The 18,594-nt window shown below is 39.6% G+C and overlaps 2 protein-coding genes and 1 non-coding gene across 29 annotated transcripts in view; 1 reads left to right on the forward strand and 2 right to left on the reverse strand.

The window, feature by feature from the left end:
• DHX57 (DExH-box helicase 57) overlaps nt 1-18,594 on the forward strand; it is a 129,092-nt gene that overhangs the window by 64,332 nt on the left and 46,166 nt on the right. For 13 of the 27 annotated variants that reach the window (XM_067007740.1, XM_067007736.1, XM_067007744.1 and 10 more), the window contains one exon: nt 16,944-17,161. In XM_067007740.1, coding sequence (XP_066863841.1) covers nt 16,950-17,161 — 212 coding nt within the window. In that variant the 5' untranslated portion in view covers nt 16,944-16,949. Of the gene's footprint in view, nt 1-6,519; nt 7,098-8,898; nt 8,939-16,943; nt 17,162-18,594 lie in introns of those variants that run through there. The other 14 variants (XM_059078800.2, XM_059078799.2, XM_067007734.1 and 11 more) reach the window with 12 other exon arrangements.
• MORN2 (MORN repeat containing 2) lies at nt 1,147-6,471 on the reverse strand. The gene is made up of 5 exons (XM_059078657.2): nt 6,344-6,471; nt 4,175-4,225; nt 3,641-3,747; nt 2,773-2,909; nt 1,147-1,381 (listed from the first exon to the last, which is right to left on the reverse strand). Exons 4-5 carry the CDS (start codon nt 2,907-2,909, stop codon nt 1,279-1,281), a joined length of 240 nt encoding a protein of 79 aa, XP_058934640.2. The 5' UTR covers nt 3,641-3,747; nt 4,175-4,225; nt 6,344-6,471; the 3' UTR covers nt 1,147-1,278.
• TRNAR-CCU (transfer RNA arginine (anticodon CCU)) lies at nt 9,637-9,710 on the reverse strand. The gene has a single exon. It is a non-coding gene; the product is annotated as a tRNA-Arg (tRNA).

Consider the following 18,594-nt stretch of genomic DNA (forward strand, 5'->3'; position numbering starts at 1 on the left):
ATCTTTTTTTAAAAAAAATTTATTTATTTGGTTGTGCCAGGTCTTAGTTGTGGTAGGCAGGCTCCTTAGTTATGGCATGTAAACTATTAGTTGCAGCATGCACATGGGATCTAGTTCTCTGACCAGGAATCAAACCCAGGCCCCCTGCATTGGGAGCACGGAGTCTTAACCACTACACCACCAGGCAAGTCCCGGGAAGTGGTACCTTATTGTGGGTTTAATTTGCATTTCCCTAAAGAGTAATGATGTTGAACATCTTCAGTTTGCTTATCAGACATTTGTATATCTTCTTTGAAGAAATGTCTATGCAAATCCTCTGTCCATATTTAAACTGGGTTGTCTTTTTATTTATATATATTTATATATTTATATATGAGTTCTGTATACTGAAAACTAAACCTTTACCAGATATATGATTTGCAAATATTTTCTCCCATTCTGTGGATTGTTCTTTCATTTTCTTGATAGTTTCCTTTGACACATAGATATACTTTATATATATATATATATATATATATATATAAATTTATTTTATTTTTGGTTGCGTTGGGTCTTCATTGCTATGCGCGGGCTTTCTCTAGTTGTGGGAGTGGGGGCTACTCTTCGTTGCGGTGCGCAGGTTTCTCATCGCAGTGGCTTCTCTTGCTGCAGGCTCTAGGTGCGCGGGCTTCAGTAGTTGTGGCTCACGATATCTAGAGCACAGGCTCAGTAGTTGGGGTGCACGGGCTTAACCGCTCCGCGGCATGTGGGATTTTCCAAGACCAGGGCTCAAACCCTTGTCCCCTGCGTTGGCAGGCGGATTCTTAACCACTGCACCACTAGGGAAGCCCAGATATACTTTTTAAAGAAGACAAAACTCAGGCACAGGATTGGAAATTGACTTAGTTAAGATCTGCATAGTTTTTCTTAAAATAAGCAAACTCTCAATTGAATTACATTAATTTATTCTCTTTCTTTTCTTTCTCCCCCCCCCCCTTTTTTGGCCACACCGTGTGGCATGCAGGATCTTAGTTCCCGGACCAGGTATCACACCTGCGCCCCCTGCAGTGGAAGCACAGAGTCTTAACTACTGGACTGCCAGGGCAGTCCCTACATAATTTATTTTAAACTAATTATAAGATGATCAAAAGAAAGTTCAAAAAAGCATAAATGAGTGATGGTTTTATTGGCAAAATTACAATATATAGGTAGTGTATGAAGTTACTGAAGATGACATTTAGTTGTTTTCCTTACAACTAAAAGCTGCAATTACCACATTAAAACTTTAATGAAGAATATCTACATGTGGAGCTTTAGCCTCAGGCCTGGAGCAGCTGTGAAATGAAAGTTACCACACCATTCTAGTCCTTGGATGTCAGTATATTGTCCTTCACCTTCCACCCTGCAATAGTAAAAAAATAAGTGTGTTCATTAACCAAGACCAAAAATTTATGGTCCAGATGATTGTCCAGTATATTATATACTATGTCTGAAGAATTATATCTTTCCACTATCAAATTTGGGTTTAAAACCTGACATCCTGCTTTCATATCCTACAAAAAAAAATTACTATTCCAAACAAATATTGTCATTATACAAATTTTGGTGTCTAAGATTTTAGGATTACATATGCTTAGTTTAGACCAAAACAGTCAAAAAGTGAAAAGTTTATATTGGTTATCTGGCTTAATTAGTTCATTCATTTATTCAACAAATGTTTATTGACCTTCAACTATGTTTGAGGTGCTATGCTCTATGCTGGTGTTTTCTGGACTCTTCAGAGTGGTGAAAATGCACTTCACATAACCAAACAGACCTTAATCCCATGGGTTAGAGTTTTCTCCCTTTATTAACATCAGTGGGAAAAGTTTACATGTTGTCATCACAGACTTGGCATCAGAATAGGTGAACACTTTCTACCCTCCTCAATATGTATCAACCACTTCATAACAATTAGGTTGCATTTTCAATTCTGGAAATAATAAAGGGGTAGTTATAAATGAACCATGAACCTCTGGATGACACGGCATGGTATTTGGTGTGAGGATTAAGCTTGTGAAGATACATGGTGAAGGGTAAGGGTAGGGATTTGGAGGAAGGTGGTCAAAAGGTACAAACTTCCAGTTACAAGATAAAGTACTAGGAATGTGATGTACAACATGATAAATATAATTAACACTGCTGTATGTTACATGTAAAAGTTGTTAAGAGAGAAAATCCTTAGTTCTCATCACAAGGAAAAATATTTTTTTCTTTTTCTTTTCTTTTGTGTCAATGTGAGATGATGAATGTTCACTAAATTTATTGTGGTAATCACTTCATGATGTATGTAAGTCGAATCATTATGCTGTATACCTTGAATTTATACAGCGCTGTATGTCAATTATATCTCAAACTGGAAGAAAAAATAAAATTTAAAACTAAAAAAAAAATTTATTAAGATATTTCAAGTGAAAATAATTTCTGGCCTAAATTTTCTCAATAATTGCAACAAGCTTTCCATTTCCAAAATGACTGCAAAAAGTTCTATAGGAACAGAAGTCAAGAGGAAATAAATGAAAAGTCTAATAGATTATCACCAAGAATGATATTTTCTTTTGGAGACTCATGATGGCCTTAGCCTCTCTTATAACATTATTTTCCCCAACATATAACCCAAATTTTCCAAAATATATTATAAATATATTTTAACTAAATACATTACAAAAGAAATTTAGCATTAACTAAATTTTTAAGCGAATGTGCCTGAAAAGACTCTGTTAGAACTACAATGACATTTTATTTTAAACTTACCTATTTTCATTGAAATTTCCAGTGTACTTTGCCCCATTTGGGAATGTGTAAGTCCCCAGTCCATGAAACATATTGTCCTTAAAGTGTCCTTCATATACTGCTCCTGAAAAATGCTCAAGTCTTCCAAAACCATTCATCTGTTTGTAATAAAGGAAATTACCTCAGTAACTAATCTTCAGTTCCCTAGAACATTTCAAAAATGTACACATGTGTCTATCATCTACTTCGTTATTATTTAATCTATCATTGTATCATCCTTTATTTTCACAAAAATAAGATAACATTTTATTACTGTCCTTTGTATGTATATCTCTGTGAAGCTCACCAAGTCAGTGTTTCTGATTTGGGGCACTTGAATATCTTGGGGGTCCATGATGATAATAACAGGAGTCCTCAAGATACCTTGACTATATCAAAAAGCTTAAAGGACAACCAGTTTAGTTAACCCAGAAATGGCACAAAGAAGTTGTTAAGAACAAAAATTTGTATTTAGGCAGACCCGAGAACACATTTTTGTTTCATCACTTACTAGCTGGGCAAGAAATCTGAGCCTGATTTCCCTCAATTGTAAAATAGGAACATTAATGGTATCTGACTCATGAGGCTGCTATGAGGATTCAATGAGAAAACTATGTAATGAGTTCACTTTGCTCAATGAATAGGAAATAAGAAAGATGATAATGATGATAATTAGCTCTCTGCATGAGTTTAATACCATTCTTATGTTCATATATGTTAAATATAATCATTTTTAATTTTTATTGCATGGTCTACTCATATGTGTTTTTTGATTAATGGTGAAATGCCTGGAATAATTTAACCAATAGAGTTACTTATCCACTGTCAATGCTCAAAACAACAATAATACCTTGTCATCTTTCCAGCTTCCTGTGTAGACAATCCCATTAGGAGTGGTATGAATACCTATTCCATTTCTCTCAAAGATTCCAGAAGATGTTCTTGTACAATCCCCATCTAAACAAGAGAGAAATACTGAAGATTATAAAAGGGAACTCTGTTTGACTAAGTAATAAAATATTTATGTTCAGGCTTAATCAGAACTGCATCCCCTATGGGTCTCTTTGGCTTCCTAGCACTGAAATTGATGAGACCAGAGATGTGGAGCTCCATGGACCTAGGTCTTGTAATCATTGACACTCAAGGGCCCAGAAGATTGACATATGGCTATGGCCCTCCCATAGCTTTCCAAGGCACACTGTCTATACTTAACATTAGAGTTTAGATTTAAAATCTGTTCCTCCATTAGTATTTCTATGTTATTTTATTTAATGGAGTTAATATCTCAGTAGTAGTTTTATAAAGTATAACAGTCTCAGTTTTGTACCTTTAAGCTATTTAATTTTAGTCTGTATAGAAAAAAGTAATTGAAATGTATGCTTACCATACTTGTCTCCATTTGGAAATATAAAGTTTATCTTAAATACTTCTGGAGCTGTTTTAAAAGATTTCAGAAAAGTCACATAAGCTTAAATATTTTTACATCGTAAGACCTATAACATATTTGCTTTAAAAGCTAACCAAATAGACTCACTTCATATGATCACAAGCATATCATGATTACTTGGCATTTCCATAGTCTAGTGTAGGGTCCTGGGGAAATAAATGATTTTGTCTAGATGATCAATTTTTACTTGTTTAACAGCTTTATTTATATATAATTCACATACCACCAAAGTTACCCTTGAAAAGTATACAAAATTCATTTTTTTAGCATACTTAGAATTGTGTAACTGTCACCACAATCTAATTTTTCAATATTTTAATCACTCCCAAAAGAAATCCTGTACGTATTAGCAGTTATTCTCCATTACCCTAAAACTCACCCAACCCCTGGCAACCACTAATCTACTCTCTGTCTCTATATACTGGTGTATTCTAGATAGTTCATAGAAATGGAATCATACAATATGTGGTCCTTTGTGATTAGCTTCTTTTACTTAGCTTCAAGGTTCATCCATGTTTTAGCATGTATCAGTATTTCACCACTTTTTATTGCCAAATAGTCCATGCTACAAAAATAACGCATTTTGTTTATCTATTCATCAGCTGATGGCCAGTTGGGTTGTTTCCAGTTTTGGCTGTTATGAATAATGCTGTGAACATTCATGTATAATTTTGTGTGTGGACATACGTTTTTATTTCTCTTGGGTATATGATCTATTGATTGTCCCACAGAGGTAAGGTAGAGTGAGCAATGTCTGATTTGGCAGTGGAAGGAAATAGAAAATAAAGAAAGATAGTAAGTGAGAAGGGGTGGGGGAGGGAGTGGGGTCCAAACAGAATGAGATTGGAATGGAGACCAGGTGAAAAAGGGACAAAGACAACCGCAGTGGGTGGGGGAGGGGTGGAATCTATGCCTCAGAGCTCTGGGACATTTAGTGGACTAAAACATTAGTAACTAATTTTTGCCAATACTGAAGAAAACGTATGTGAAGATAAGTAAACTATAACTTCTAGGACAATAGTCTACTAGAATGTTACTCAAAGTGTGGCCATCCATTAGAATCATCTGGGATGCTTTACAAGTTCCTACGCCCTTCCACACTGCTGAATCAGAATCTCTGTGGGTGGGACAAGAGAACTGATCCTTTTAATTGAAAAATTAATGAGTGCCAGTTGAGAAAGGCTGGAAGCTCATCCCCTCTAAGGAAACAGAGTTAATAACACAATAGGCAGAAGACTTAAACATCATCAGAGAGAAAAGCAGGGTATAGCAGCCTTGAGACAGGAGCGGATGCTTATGAAAAAATAATTAGTAATCTAGGAAATGAATAATATAATTGGTGAAATAGATCCCTTTAGAAGGGCTGAATAGCAGAATGAATACCGTTGAAAAGTAAATTAGTGAACTGGAACACAAAGTTGAAAATTTTTCCCAGAAAGAGGCATAAAGGAAAAGAGAGATATCACCTGACAAGGACTTTCATATCTCCCGTCACCCCCAGGCTCCCCCAGGAGCCCCCAGGAGATCTATCCCTAATGTAGTACTTAGGGCCCTATTAAAATAACGCTTTTGTGCCGGAGTCCCTTCTCACACTCCATTCCTCTGGGTCAGGATCACGGATTAGTTAAATCTCTTTTCCCACCCTAGTGTCCAGCTCAGTGCTTAGTACTTACTGGTAGGAACTGAAAATTTAGTGAATGAGTGGCACTTGGGAAGCAATCGTTAAAGGCTTACTAAGCAGAGCACTAAACGTGATCATACAAGAAACCGAACTGTTTCAATTGCCCTTAAATGGTTCCACATCCGAAACTTTGGACTGTTAGAGCTAGAGGGAGGGACCTAAGAGATCGAGACTGGCAACAGAGAGGAAACTGAAACCAGAGACGTTGGCACTTCCCTAAGGTTTCACAACAGCGAATCGACGGCCGAATGAGAGCTAGAATCCAGGTCTCCAGATTCCCACAGCACGGGTTCTCCGCGCCCCCATCCCACCAGCGGTGTAGACGCTCAGGAAATATGTTACACCTGTACCGGAGTTGCCAGGGGCCGAGCTCCGGCTCAGTGCGAGCTCTACTTAAAGGGGCTTTGGGAGGATAGGACACTCACTTGACACAGGGGTGCTGGAGAGATTTTCTGGACTCTGCGATTCCCCCTGGGCCGCCAGCTCTGTGGCCTGGAGGGAAGGAAGCAGTAGCTCAGCGTAGACTGCGACTTGGTTGCTAGGGCGACCAGGCACCTCTCACCCGGAAGCGAATAGGCAAGGGCCCGAGGTTGAGCCAATCACAATGCGCCAGGGCTGGGCAGCTGCAGTTGGGCCGCTGCGGAGCCGCTCCAGGTGAGGTCCCGGTGGGTGGCGGCGCCCGGCGGGGGCCCTGGCCGCTGGGCGCCGCGTCCTAACAGACGCTCCGGGAAGCAGCGCTGCGAGCCTGGGGAGGCCTCCCCTGCCGCGTATGAGGGATGTATTTCCGTGTGCGTGGTCTGCGCGTCGCCCCAGTAGTCTGTGTGCGGACCCTTCTACTGACTCCCTTTCCCGGAGTGGTCAGGGTCTGAGGAGTCTCCTGGCCCGGTGGGATACAGCTTGTCTGGCTGGGGCCGGTGAGTCTGGAGCATAAGGATCCCAGGCGCTGGGACCGGGCCCGGAGGGGGTCGGCAGCTGAGGCTGTTCATGCTCAGGCTGGAGGCGGGGGAGCTGAATTCAGGCTCGGAGCCGGATAAAGGGTGGGATTGGAGGGGCTCAGGTTTCGTTTCCTGTCTCTGTCTCCATCTCCAATGGGTGGCTATTTGGGGAGAGGATTTGCTGCGATGTATGCTGGAAGAAAGGTACCAGGTCTGGGTATCTGCAAGGAGCTGGATATATTGGGTGAGTCAGAGATTTGCCTGGGAGGGGAATGGTTTGTGGCCAGTTTTCAGCGCCCAGCTTGGTGATTCTGTACCTGGGAGCCAAACTTGGATGGGAAACAAAGGATACTCTTTCAGCCAAACTTATGTTCCTGTGTCTACGGTGAACAAAGATAGTTGGAATCTTCCCAGAGTAAATGGATTTATGATGTTTTGGCATCTTCTGGGCCTACCTGGCCGCGAAGAAACTGCCATTCCCAGGGCTAACTAATTAACAATTAACCTGTGAACACGCCTTTCATATGCAAAACAACCAGTCCTGCATCCTTACTTCCAACCACCTCCTTTGTCTAACCACCAAGCTAGTAGTTCCCCTGCCCTAAATCAGTCTGGGGCCAGGTACCCTATGCCTCAGAGTCTGTGAGAATTACTCAAACTAGCCAATCCTAAACTGATTACCCTGCCCTGCCGCGCCTTTCCCGGGGAAAACCCAAAAAAGGCTACAACCTATGCCTTACTATTGTTCCTTTCTGCCTCCTCCTGACACTGGTGCTTCCCCCTGTGGCCCACCGTGGCATGGCATGCCTCTCCTTTCTAGGGGAGTTGTAAGTAACATTAAACTTTTCTTTCAGTGGTATTGATCTCTCTGTGTCAGCACTCAGTCACCTTTACAAATTAAGACGCAGGCACAAATCATAGGGGGGGCTGGCTTAACGTTAAGTTTTGTTTTTTTGTTTTGTTTTCTTGTTTTATTTATTTAGCTGCGTCGGGTCTCAGTTGTGGCACTCAGGATATTTCGTTGCAGCACGCGGGGTCAGTAGTTGTGGCACGTGGGCTTAGTTGCCCCGTGGCATGTGGGATCTTAGTTCCCCGATCCGGGATCGAACCCACGTGCCCTGTATTGGCAGGTGGATTCTTAATCACTGGACCACCAGGGAAGTCTCAACACTTAAGTTGTGAATTGAAGATACAAAGTACATGTTTGGGGGGTAAGAGGGAAGTATGGGGGAAAGAACTTCATCTTTGGAGTTGAATGGATTGTTTCAAACCCTGGCTCCAGACTTTGCTTTATAGTTGGTGACATTAGACAAGTCATGTAATTTATCTGTACTCTAGTTTCCTCCGCTATAAAATATAGAAAATAATATTTAACTTATAGGAGTTTTAGAGAAGTAAATGAAGAATCTTACCTTTCCCCTCAATGCAGACTTGTATTTCCAACTATTAATACCTTCTACATATCTCCATTTGAATATCTAGAAGACATCTCAAATGTAACATTCATTCTGAACTTGTGACGCTCCCCGTATCTTTTCCTCCCCACTATTCCCATTGTGATCACGTGACTGGGCACAGGACCCCTATTCACCTAGTTAATCTAGGCCCTAAAATCTTACAGTAATTCTAGACACTTTTTTCTCATACCTTGCATCTAATTCATCTACTGTTAAAATACATTGAGAATCTATGGCCACTTTTCACCTCCACTTGCTCCCACCCTAGTCCATCTCACTGTGTTTTTTTTGTTTTGTTTTGTTTTGTTTTTTATCTTTAGACTGAACAACTGCAGTAGTTTCTAACTGGCCTCCTGGTTCTCCTCACCTCCCTAAAGACTTTTTATTCTTCACAAAACAGCTAGAGTAATTTTTTTTTTTTACTTTTTTCTAGATCATTTTAATGTAAATCTGAATTTTAAAACAATTTTTATTTTCTATTGGAGTATATTTGATTGACAATGTTGTGTTAGTTTCAGGTGTACAGCAAAGTGATTCAGTTATATATATACATGTATCTATTCTTTTTCAAATTCTTTTCCCATTTAGGTTATTACAGAATATTGAGCAGAGTTCCCTGTGCTATACAGTAAGTCCTTGTTGGTTACCTATTTTATCTTATTTTATTTTTTAAAGATTTTATTGATATGGACCATTTTTAAAGTCTTTATTGAATTTGTTACAATATTGCTTCTGTTTTATGTTTGGTTTTTTTGGCTACAAGGCATGTGAGATCTTAGCTCCCCAACCAGGGCTTGAACCCACACCCCCTGCATTGGAAGGTGAAGTCTCAACCACTGGCCCGCCGGGAAGTCCCTGCTTATCTATTTTAAATATAGCAGTGTGTATATGTCAATCCCAAGCTCCCAGCCTATCCCTCCCCACCAACCCTTCCCTCCTGGTAACCGTAGGTTTGTTCTCTAAGTCTGCGATATTCTCTAAGTCTGTGAGTCTGTTTCTGTTTTGTAGATAAGTTCATTTATATCTTTTTTTTTTAAGATTCTGCATATAAGCCATATCATATATTTGTCTTTCTCTGTTTGACTTACTTCACTTATTATAATCTCCAGGTCCATCCATGTTGCTGCAAATGGCATTATTTCATTCATTCTTTCTTTATTTTTAAATATTTATTTATTTGGCTGCGCCGGGTCTTAGTTGTAGCGTGTGGGATCTTTGTTGCAGCATGTGGGGTCTTTAGCTGCTACATGTGGGATCTTTAGCTGTGACATGTGGGCTCTTTTAGTTGCAGCATGTGGGCTCTTAGTTGCAGCATGCAGGATCTAGTTCCCTGACCAGGGATCGAACTTGGGCCCCCTGCGTTAGGAGCACAGAGTCTTAACCACTGGACCACCAGGGGAGTCCCCTACATTATTTCATTCTTTTTAATGGCTGAGTAATATTCCATTATATATGTGTACCACATCTTCTTTATCCATTCATCTGTTGATAGACATTTAAGTTGCTTTCATGTCTTGGCTATTGTAAACAGTGCTGCAGTGAACATTGGGGTGCCTGTATCCTTTCTAACCATGTTTTTCTATGGATATATGCCCAGGAGTGGGATTGCGGGATCATATGGTAGCTCTATTTTTAGGTTTTTAAGGAACCTCCATGCTGTTCTCCATAGTGGCTCTACCAATTTACATTCCCACCAACAGTGTAGGAGGTTTCCCTTTTTAGAGTAATTGTTTTAAAACCTAAGTCAGTCATACCAAGCTTTTGCCTCTGCTCTCTAGTGACTTTCTATTATATTTAGAATAAAATTCAAACTTCTTCCCAGGACATACATGGCTGTCTACTTTCTGACCTCATCTTGTTTACTCACTGTATTGCAGACCCACCAGACTCCTTACTGTTCATCCAGCCCAGTGCATTGAAGATGTTCTGGACTTGGCCCCTTTTCACCAACTGTTGTTTCTGCTTACAGTGTGCTTTTCACAAATATTTCATGACTCATTTTCTGAATGTTCAGGTGTCTGCTCAATATGATCTCAGAAAGATGACCACTCTAACTCGACTGCTCTATCTAAAACAACACTCTCAGAGTTTTTCATTTTCTTCATAGCACTTAACTGATATTATGTATTTAGTTATTGTCTGTCTTACTCTCTAGAATATAAGCTTCATGAGGCAGGAATTTTTGTCATCTTTGCTGTTGTATCCCTAGGACTTGGCACATAATAAGTGCTTAATAAATACTTGTGGAATGAATAAATAAATGAATGAATCTCCATTCTCATATCAGTCATTTATTCAACCTTCAGCCATTCTTCAAATACATATTGAATTTCTTCTTTATGCCAGACACTGTGTTAGAGGTACATTGGTAATCAAAATAGACATATTCCTTGCCTTCAGAGAGCTTTTGGGGAGGTGGGAAGATAAACATAAAAGAAACAATAAATATTAATAATTATGAAGGATTTTGAAGAAAGGATTATCAAGAGACCTAGTTTAATTTCTACATGTTTGTGAGTTTTCCAGATATTTCCCTGCTTTTGATTTCAAATTTCATTCCACTGTGGTTTCAAAACATACTTTGTATCGTTTCTGTCTTTTAAAATTCATTGAGGTTTTTTTTTATAGCCTAGCATATTGTCTATCCTGGAAATTTTTCCTTATACACATAAGGAAAGTGTATATTTTTATTGGATAGAGTGTTCTATAGATGTCTCTTAGGTCTAGTTGGTTTATACTGTGTTTCAAGTCTTCTATTTCTTTATTGATCTTCTGTCTACAGTAAGTCCCCTACATACGAACCTTCAAGTTGTGAAGTTTCAAGGATGTGAACTTGTGTTTGCATGTCCAGTCACATAAGTTAGCTCATGTGCCTGGCGAACATCGTCACGTGTGCATCCTCTACAAGTGGTTGTGCTTTTGTGTACTTTACAGTACAGTACTGTATAGAGTACAGTAGTGCAGTATCTTTATTACAAGACCAAGATGTCCAGAAGCAAGCATAAAAGCAGCAGTATAGGGCTTCCCTGGTGGCACAGTGGTTGAGAGTCCGCCTGCTGATGCAGGGGACATGGGTTCGTGCCCCAGTACGGGAAGATCCCACATGCAGCGGAGCGGCTGGGCCCGTGAGCCATGGCTGCTGAGCCTGCGCGTCCGGAGCCTGTGCTCCGCAATGGGAGAGGCCACAACAGTGAGAGGCCCGCGTACCACAAAAAAAAAAAAAAGCAGCAGCAGTATATAACTGATTGTGTTAATTGGGTACCTAGGCTAACTTTGTTGGACTTACGAACAAATTGGACTTACGAATGAGCTCTCAGAACAGAATGTGTTCGTATGTAGGGGACTTACAGTAGTTGTTCTTTACCATCGTTGAAAGTGGGTATTGAAGTTTCCTACTGTTATGCATTGTCTATTTCTCTGTCCATTTCTTTTTATTTGGCTGCACTGGGTCTTCGTTGCTGCGCACAGGCTTTCTCTAGTTGCAGCGAGCAGGGGTTACTCTTCATTGCAGTGCATGGGCTGCTCATTGCGGTGGCTTCTCTTGTTGCGGAGCACAGGCTCTAGGTGCACGGGTTTCAGTAGTTGTAGCATGCAGGCCCTAGAGCTTGCAGGCTTCAGTAGTTGTGGTGCATGGACTCAGTAGTTGAGCTGCGTGGGCTCTAGGGCACACGGGCTTCAGTAGTTGTAGCATGGAGGCTCAGTACTTGTGGTGCACGGTCTTAGTTGCTCCGTGGCATGTGGGGATCTTCCTGAGCCAGGGCTCAAACCCGTGTCCCCTGCATTGGCAGGTGGATTCTTACCCACTGCGCCACCACGGAAATCCTCTCTGTTCATTTCTGTCAGTTGTTGCTTTATGTATTCTGGTGCTCTGTTATTAGGTACAATATATTTGTAATTGTTAATATCTTCCTCATGGATTGACTCTCTTATCATTATGAAATGTTCTTCTTTATCTCTAACAACATTTTTTGCTTTAAAGTCTATTTCGTCTGATATTAGCATAATCACTCCAGCTTTCTTGTGCTTGCTGTTTGCATGATTTGTCTTTTTCCATCCTTTTACTATTCATTTATTTGTATCTTTGAATTTAAAGTGATAGCATATAGTTGGTTCTTGTTTTTATACAGTCTGATAATTTGTCTTTTGATTGAATTGTTCAATCCATTCACATTTAATGTTATTGGTATAGTGGAATTTACATTTACCCTTCTACTTTTCGTTGTCTATGTGTCTCTTGTCTATTTTGTTTCTCTGTTCCTACTTTACTGCTTTCTTTTGCATTATCTAATGAACATTTTATAATTCAGTATTTTAATTTCTTTAATGATTTTTTCACGATGTTTTTTTGAGTTTTTTTGTTTTTTAGTGACTGCCCAAGGGTTTATCTTGTACATCTTGGCATATCAGAATCAGCTTCACATTTATACTAGCTCAATTTTAGTAGTGTATTGAAATGTTACTCTCATACAGCTGTATTCCTTTCCCCTCCTTTTTGCAGTATTATTGTTGTACATATTACATCTATTAATATTACAAATGCAGCTGTACATTCTTTTCTATTTTTTTATTGAAATGTAGTTGATTTAAAATGTTGTGTTAGTTTCAGGTGTACAGCAAAATGATTTAGTTATACGTGTGTGTGTGTATTTATATTCTTTTTTAGATTCTTTTCCATTATAGGTTATTATAAGATACTGAGTATAGTTCCCTGTGCTATACAATAGGTCCTTATTGCTTATCTGTTTTATATATAGTAGTGTGTATATTTTGATCCAAAACTCCTAATTTACCCCTCCTCCCTTCCCCCTTTGGTAACCATAAGTTTATTTTGTATGTCTGTGAGTCCGTTTCTGTTTTGTAAATAAGTTCATTTGTATCACTTTTTTTTAGAGTCCTTATAAAGCAATATCGTATGATATTTGTCTTTCTCTGTCTGACTTACTTCACTTAGTATGATAATCTCTAGGTCCATCCATGTTGTTGCTAATGGCATTATTTCATTCTTTTTTATGACTGAGTAATATTCCATTGTGTATATATTACCACATTTTCTTTATCCATTCATCTGTCAATGGACACTTAGGTTGCTTCCCTCCTGTACATTGTTATAGTTATTACTTTACCATCTGTAGTCATTTTCTTAACCCAATACAACTATGCTCCCACTGATCTACTTTGTTCTGTTATTGGCAAATATATTACATTTCTGTACATCACAGGTCCAGTATTACATTATGTACATATTATTTTGTACAATTGCTTTTTAAATTTATTTATTTTTGGCTGCATTGGGTCTTTGTTGCTGCAGGCTTCCTCTAGTTGAGGTGGGCAGGGGCTACTCTTCGTGCCCATGCGTGGGCTTCTCTTGTCGCCAAGCACCATCTCTAGGTGCACGGGCTTCAGTAGTTGTGGGCTTCTCTTGTCGCCAAGCACCATCTCTAGGTGCACGGGCTTCAGTAGTTGTGGCATGTGGGCTTACTAGTTGTGGTGCATGGGCTTAGCTGCTCCGTGGCATGTGGGATCTTCCCAGACCAGGGATCGAACCCGTGTCCCCTGCATTGGCAGGCGGACTCTTAACCACTGCGCCACCAGGGAAGCCCTACAATTGCTTTTTAAATCAGTTATGTGAAGAAAGGAGAAAAATATACATTTAAACTGTTTTGTTGATTTTGAGGGGAGGGGGTTGTTTTTGGTTTGGGGTTTTTTTGTAATTACATAATTACCTTTATTGGTGCTCCTTGTTTTTTGTGTAGATTCAAATTATCATCTAGGGTCACTTCTGTTTGAAGAGCTTCTTTTAGTATTTTTTTGTAAAGCAGGTCTGCTGTCAACAAATTCTCTGCTTTTATCCGAGAAACTTTTAATTTCACCTTCATTCTTTTTTTTTTTTTTTTTTTTTTTCGGCACGCGGGCCTCTCACTGTTGTAGCCTCTCCTGTTGCAGAGCACAGGCTCTGGACGCGCAGGCTCAGCGGCCATGGCTCACGGGCCCAGCTGCTCCGCGGCACGTGGGATCCTCCCGGACCAGGGCACGAACCCGTGTCCCCTGCATCGGCAGGCGGACCCGCAACCACTGCACCACCAGGGAAGCCCCTCACCTTCATTCTTGAAAGATAGCTTTTCTGGATATAAGATTATTGGTTGACAGTTCTTTTCTTTAAGTCCTTTGAATGTATTATGTTACTGCCTTCTGGCCTCCATCATTTCTGCCAGAAAGTCAACTGTTAATCTTACTGGGTTTATATCTGTAAGTGTCAAGTTGTTTTTCTCTAAATGCTTTCAAGATTTCTCCTTGTCTTTAACTTTCAGCATTTTTACCTACTGTGTCTGTTTAGGGATCTATGGGTGTATCTGTCCTACTTGGACTCCTTAGAGCTTCCTGGCTGTGTAGGTTATTGTCTTTCAATAAATTTGAGAATTCTTCTGCTGTTATTTCTTTTAGTATTTTTTCTGCTCTTTTCTCTCTCTCTCCCCCCTATCCTTCTGGTGCTTCTATTATGCATACTACTAACTTTGGACTTAGTTTGGGTGTAGTTAGTTTGGCTTAGTTTGGGCTTAGTTTGTTCTTCTTTTTTCTGGTTCCTTGAGGTGTAAATTTAGATTGTTTATTTGAGATCTTTTCTTTTTCGTAACGTAAGCATTTATTGCTCTAAACTGTCCTCTTAGAACTCCTTTTGCTGCATCCCATAAGTTTTGGTATGTTGTGTTTCCACTTTCAATTGTTTGAAGATATTTTAAAATTTCCTTCTTGATTTTGTCTTTGACCCATTGGTTGTTCAGGAGCATGTTATTTAATGTCCACATATTTATGAATCTTCCAGTTTTCCTTCTGTTATTGATTTCTAGTTTCATACCATTGTGGTTTGAAAAGATGCTTGATCTGATTTCAGTCTTCTTAAGTTGGTCAAGACTTGTTTTATAACCTAAGATATGATCTATCCTGGAGAACATTCCATGTGCATTTGAGAAGAAAATATAGTCTCCTGCTTTGAATGGAATGTTCTGTGTATGTCTGTTAGGTCCATTTGGCTTAAATTATAGTTCAAGTCCAATATTTCTTTACTGATTTTTCTTTCTGGATGATCTGACCATTGTTGAAAGTGTGGTATTAAAGTCCCTTATTATTTTTGTGTTGCTGTCTATTTCTTTCTTCAATTATGTTAATATTTGCTTTATATATTTAGGTGCTCTGATGTTGGGAGCATAAATACTTACAATTGTTAGATTCCCTTGAGAATTGACCCCTTTATTGTTATATGATGATCTTCTTTGTCTCTTGTTACAGTATTTGACTTAAAGGGTATTTTGTCTAAATATAGCTACCCTGCTGTCTTTTGGTTTCCATGTGCATTTACTGTCTTTTATATACCTTCAGTTTCAGTCTATGTGTATCTTTAAAGCTGAAGTGATTCTGTTGTAGGCAGCATGTAGTTGAGTATTGTTTTTTTTTAACTTTTTAAAATTTATTTATTTTTGGCTGCATTGGGTCTTTGTTGCTGCATGCAGGCTTTCTCTAGTTGCGGTGAGCGGGATCTACTCTTCTTTGTGGTGTGTGGGCTTCTCTTAGCAGTGGCTGCTCTTGTTGCAGAGCATGGGCTCTAGACATGAGGGCTTCAGTAGTTGTAGCATACAGGCTCAGTAGTTGTGGCTTGCAGGCTCTAGAGCACAGGCTCAGTAGTTGTGGTGCATGGGCTTAGTTGTTCCGCGGCATATGGAATCTTCCCAGACGAGGGCTCGAACCTGTGTCCCCTGCATTGGCAGGTGGATTCTTAACCACTGCGCCACCAGGGAAGCCCCTAGTGTTGTTTTTTTATCCATTCAGCTACTCTGTGTATTTTGATGGGAGAATTTAGTCCATTTACATTTAAAGTAATTATTGATAGGTAAGGGCTTACTGTTGCCATTTTGATTGTTGTTTCCTGGGTGTTTTATAGAGCCTTTGTTTCTTTCTTTCTCTCTTTCTTTCTTACTTTGTGATTTGATGATTTTCTGCAGTGGTATGCTTTGATTCCTTCCTCATTATCTTTTATGTATCTACTATAGATTTTTGCTTTGTAATTTATTTTGTTTTATATTTTTCCTTTTACCATGAGACTGACATAAAACATCTTTTAGTTGTAACATTCTATTTTAAGCTGATAACATCTTAACTTTGATCGCATACAAAACTCCACAGTTTTACTTCCCCCAGGCAAAGTCTCTGAGCTAGGGCTGTTTTTCTGCAAGTGTATATGTAAATATAAATTTTACTTATCAAATTATGTATTAAATACACGAAAACATCTCTTCTCAACTAGAGTTTTTTAAACCCTATGCAAGACCTAACCAGGTCAGAATATAGCACTGGACCCTACACACCCTATGTATGATTTGAAACTTCTCCATGTGTTTCTGATGCACATCCTGGTTAAGAAATCTGTGTCAGAGAAGCTCACTAAATATTAGTCCTGAGGGGGATATGCTTGTAAATCTTTTGTGAAGAAGTTTATCCATGCTTCTCCTAAACTGGCCCTTTTAAAGTATGCATTTTACTTTTTTTTCTTTAAAATAGGCTATATTGATAACTTTGACAAACAAAGGATTATTATATTTGTCTGATTTTTATAATGTCTGTATTACTTTTTTCTCTTGCAGGTGAAAATGAGTTCTTCAGTAAGAAGAAAAGGCAAGCCAGGGAAAGGAGGTGGAAAGGGGTCTTCCAGAGGAGGAAGAGGAGGCAGAAGTCATGCTAGTAAATCTCATGGGGGTGGCAGCGGTGGCGGTGGCATTGGTGGCAATAGAAAGGCCTCAAGTAGAATTTGGGATGATGGCGATGACTTTTGTATCTTCAGTGAATCAAGGCGTTCATCCAGGTCATTATACTCTTTGAATATTCAAATGTGAAAACAGTATCAATTCCTTATCTATGGACAACAGATGACTAAGACAAAGGGGGAAAATGCGAAGTAATTCTGGCCAAGTTATCTTCCTCTTGTTCCCCCCCCTCCCCCGTATGCGGGCCTCTCACTGCTGTGGCCTCTCCCGTTGCGGAGCACAGGCTCCGGACACACAGCCCCAGCGGCCATGGGTCACAGGCCCAGCCGCTCCGCGGCACGTGGGATCCTCCCGGACCGCGGCACAAACCTGCGTCCCCTGCATCGGCAGGCAGACTCTCAACCACTGTGCCACCAGGGAAGCCCCTTCCTCTTGTTTTAAAGCCCCCTCTTTGTAACCTTTTCAAAAGGCATGATGGCAAATAACACCTTTTGTTGGGCTGGGGATGGGTGTGGTGCTTTGAAATCTGAAGTTAACGTTAACTTTCACATGACTCTGTGAATTGAGTATAATATTGTTACTGTAATCAATATTACTAGGAAAGTAAATATTGGAAATGGTGAAGGTGATAAAAATTATTTTAAGTAGTTCTTAGGCATTGTAGTTTGAAGGTCCCCAAATGAGATCTGGCTATACTCCATCTGTCTAGTTGATGAATTATCTATTTTCCAACCAGATCAACCACATATTTACTGGAGCTTCATGTGCTTTTTTTTTTTTTTTTTTTTTGTGGTACGCGGTCCTCTCACTGTTGTGGCCTCTCCCGTTGCGGAGCACAGGCTCCGGACACGCAGGCTCAGTGGCCATGGCTCACGGGCCCAGCCGCTCCGCGGCATGTGGGATCTTCCCAGACCAGGGCATGAACCCGCATCCCCTGCATCGGCAGGCAGACTCTCAACCACTGCGCCACCAGGGAAGCCCTCAACTTTTAATTAGTGAATAAATTCTGATAATTCTAATGTATGCTTAATGAAAGTAAAGATTTTACTACTGCATGTTATGCAGTATAAATATAAAATTGTCATTGTTTCTCAAATTGCACTTCAAGCTGTTTACTTGAATTTTTAGAGATGGAGAGACTTCTTTAGAGCTGTGTATATACACACATACATAAACACACTCTTTTGTGGGAATAATTCCCAACTAAATATTACTTAGGAATATAGGTGAGTGCTGAAGTTCAGCTGCATCATACATGGTTTTAACTTAAATGAATTCAACTGTATGCATTCAGGAAAAAAAAAGAAAAAGAAGAACAAATAGTATGTAAGTAGTTAAACTTGCCACAGAATGAATCTGGGCTCCGTAGTGAACAGGATACGGGAGACTAATGTGCTCATCTCTCAGTCAGTCTCAGTTTCCAAGTGCTTTTTGTAGTTTAAGTCTCTTGATGTACTGAGTATGTGATATTAATGTTTAAATATATATTTCTTATACATGGTCTCTACCATAATCAAATATTTCACCTGGT

The sequence above is a fragment of the Kogia breviceps genome, chromosome 11 (assembly GCF_026419965.1).
Source record: "Kogia breviceps isolate mKogBre1 chromosome 11, mKogBre1 haplotype 1, whole genome shotgun sequence".
Lineage (NCBI taxonomy): Eukaryota > Metazoa > Chordata > Mammalia > Artiodactyla > Physeteridae > Kogia > Kogia breviceps.

What these genes read in the sequence shown, in the direction of transcription:
- MORN2 (XM_059078657.2), bottom strand. Translation starts at nt 2,909, where the DNA reads ATGAATGGTTTTGGAAGACTTGAGCATTTTTCAGGAGCAGTATATGAA. An exon ending in GGAAATTTCAATGAAAATAG is followed by an intron (nt 1,382 to 2,772) that starts GTAAGTTTAAAA and finishes TTACTATTGCAG; the next exon opens with GGTGGAAGGTGAAGGACAAT.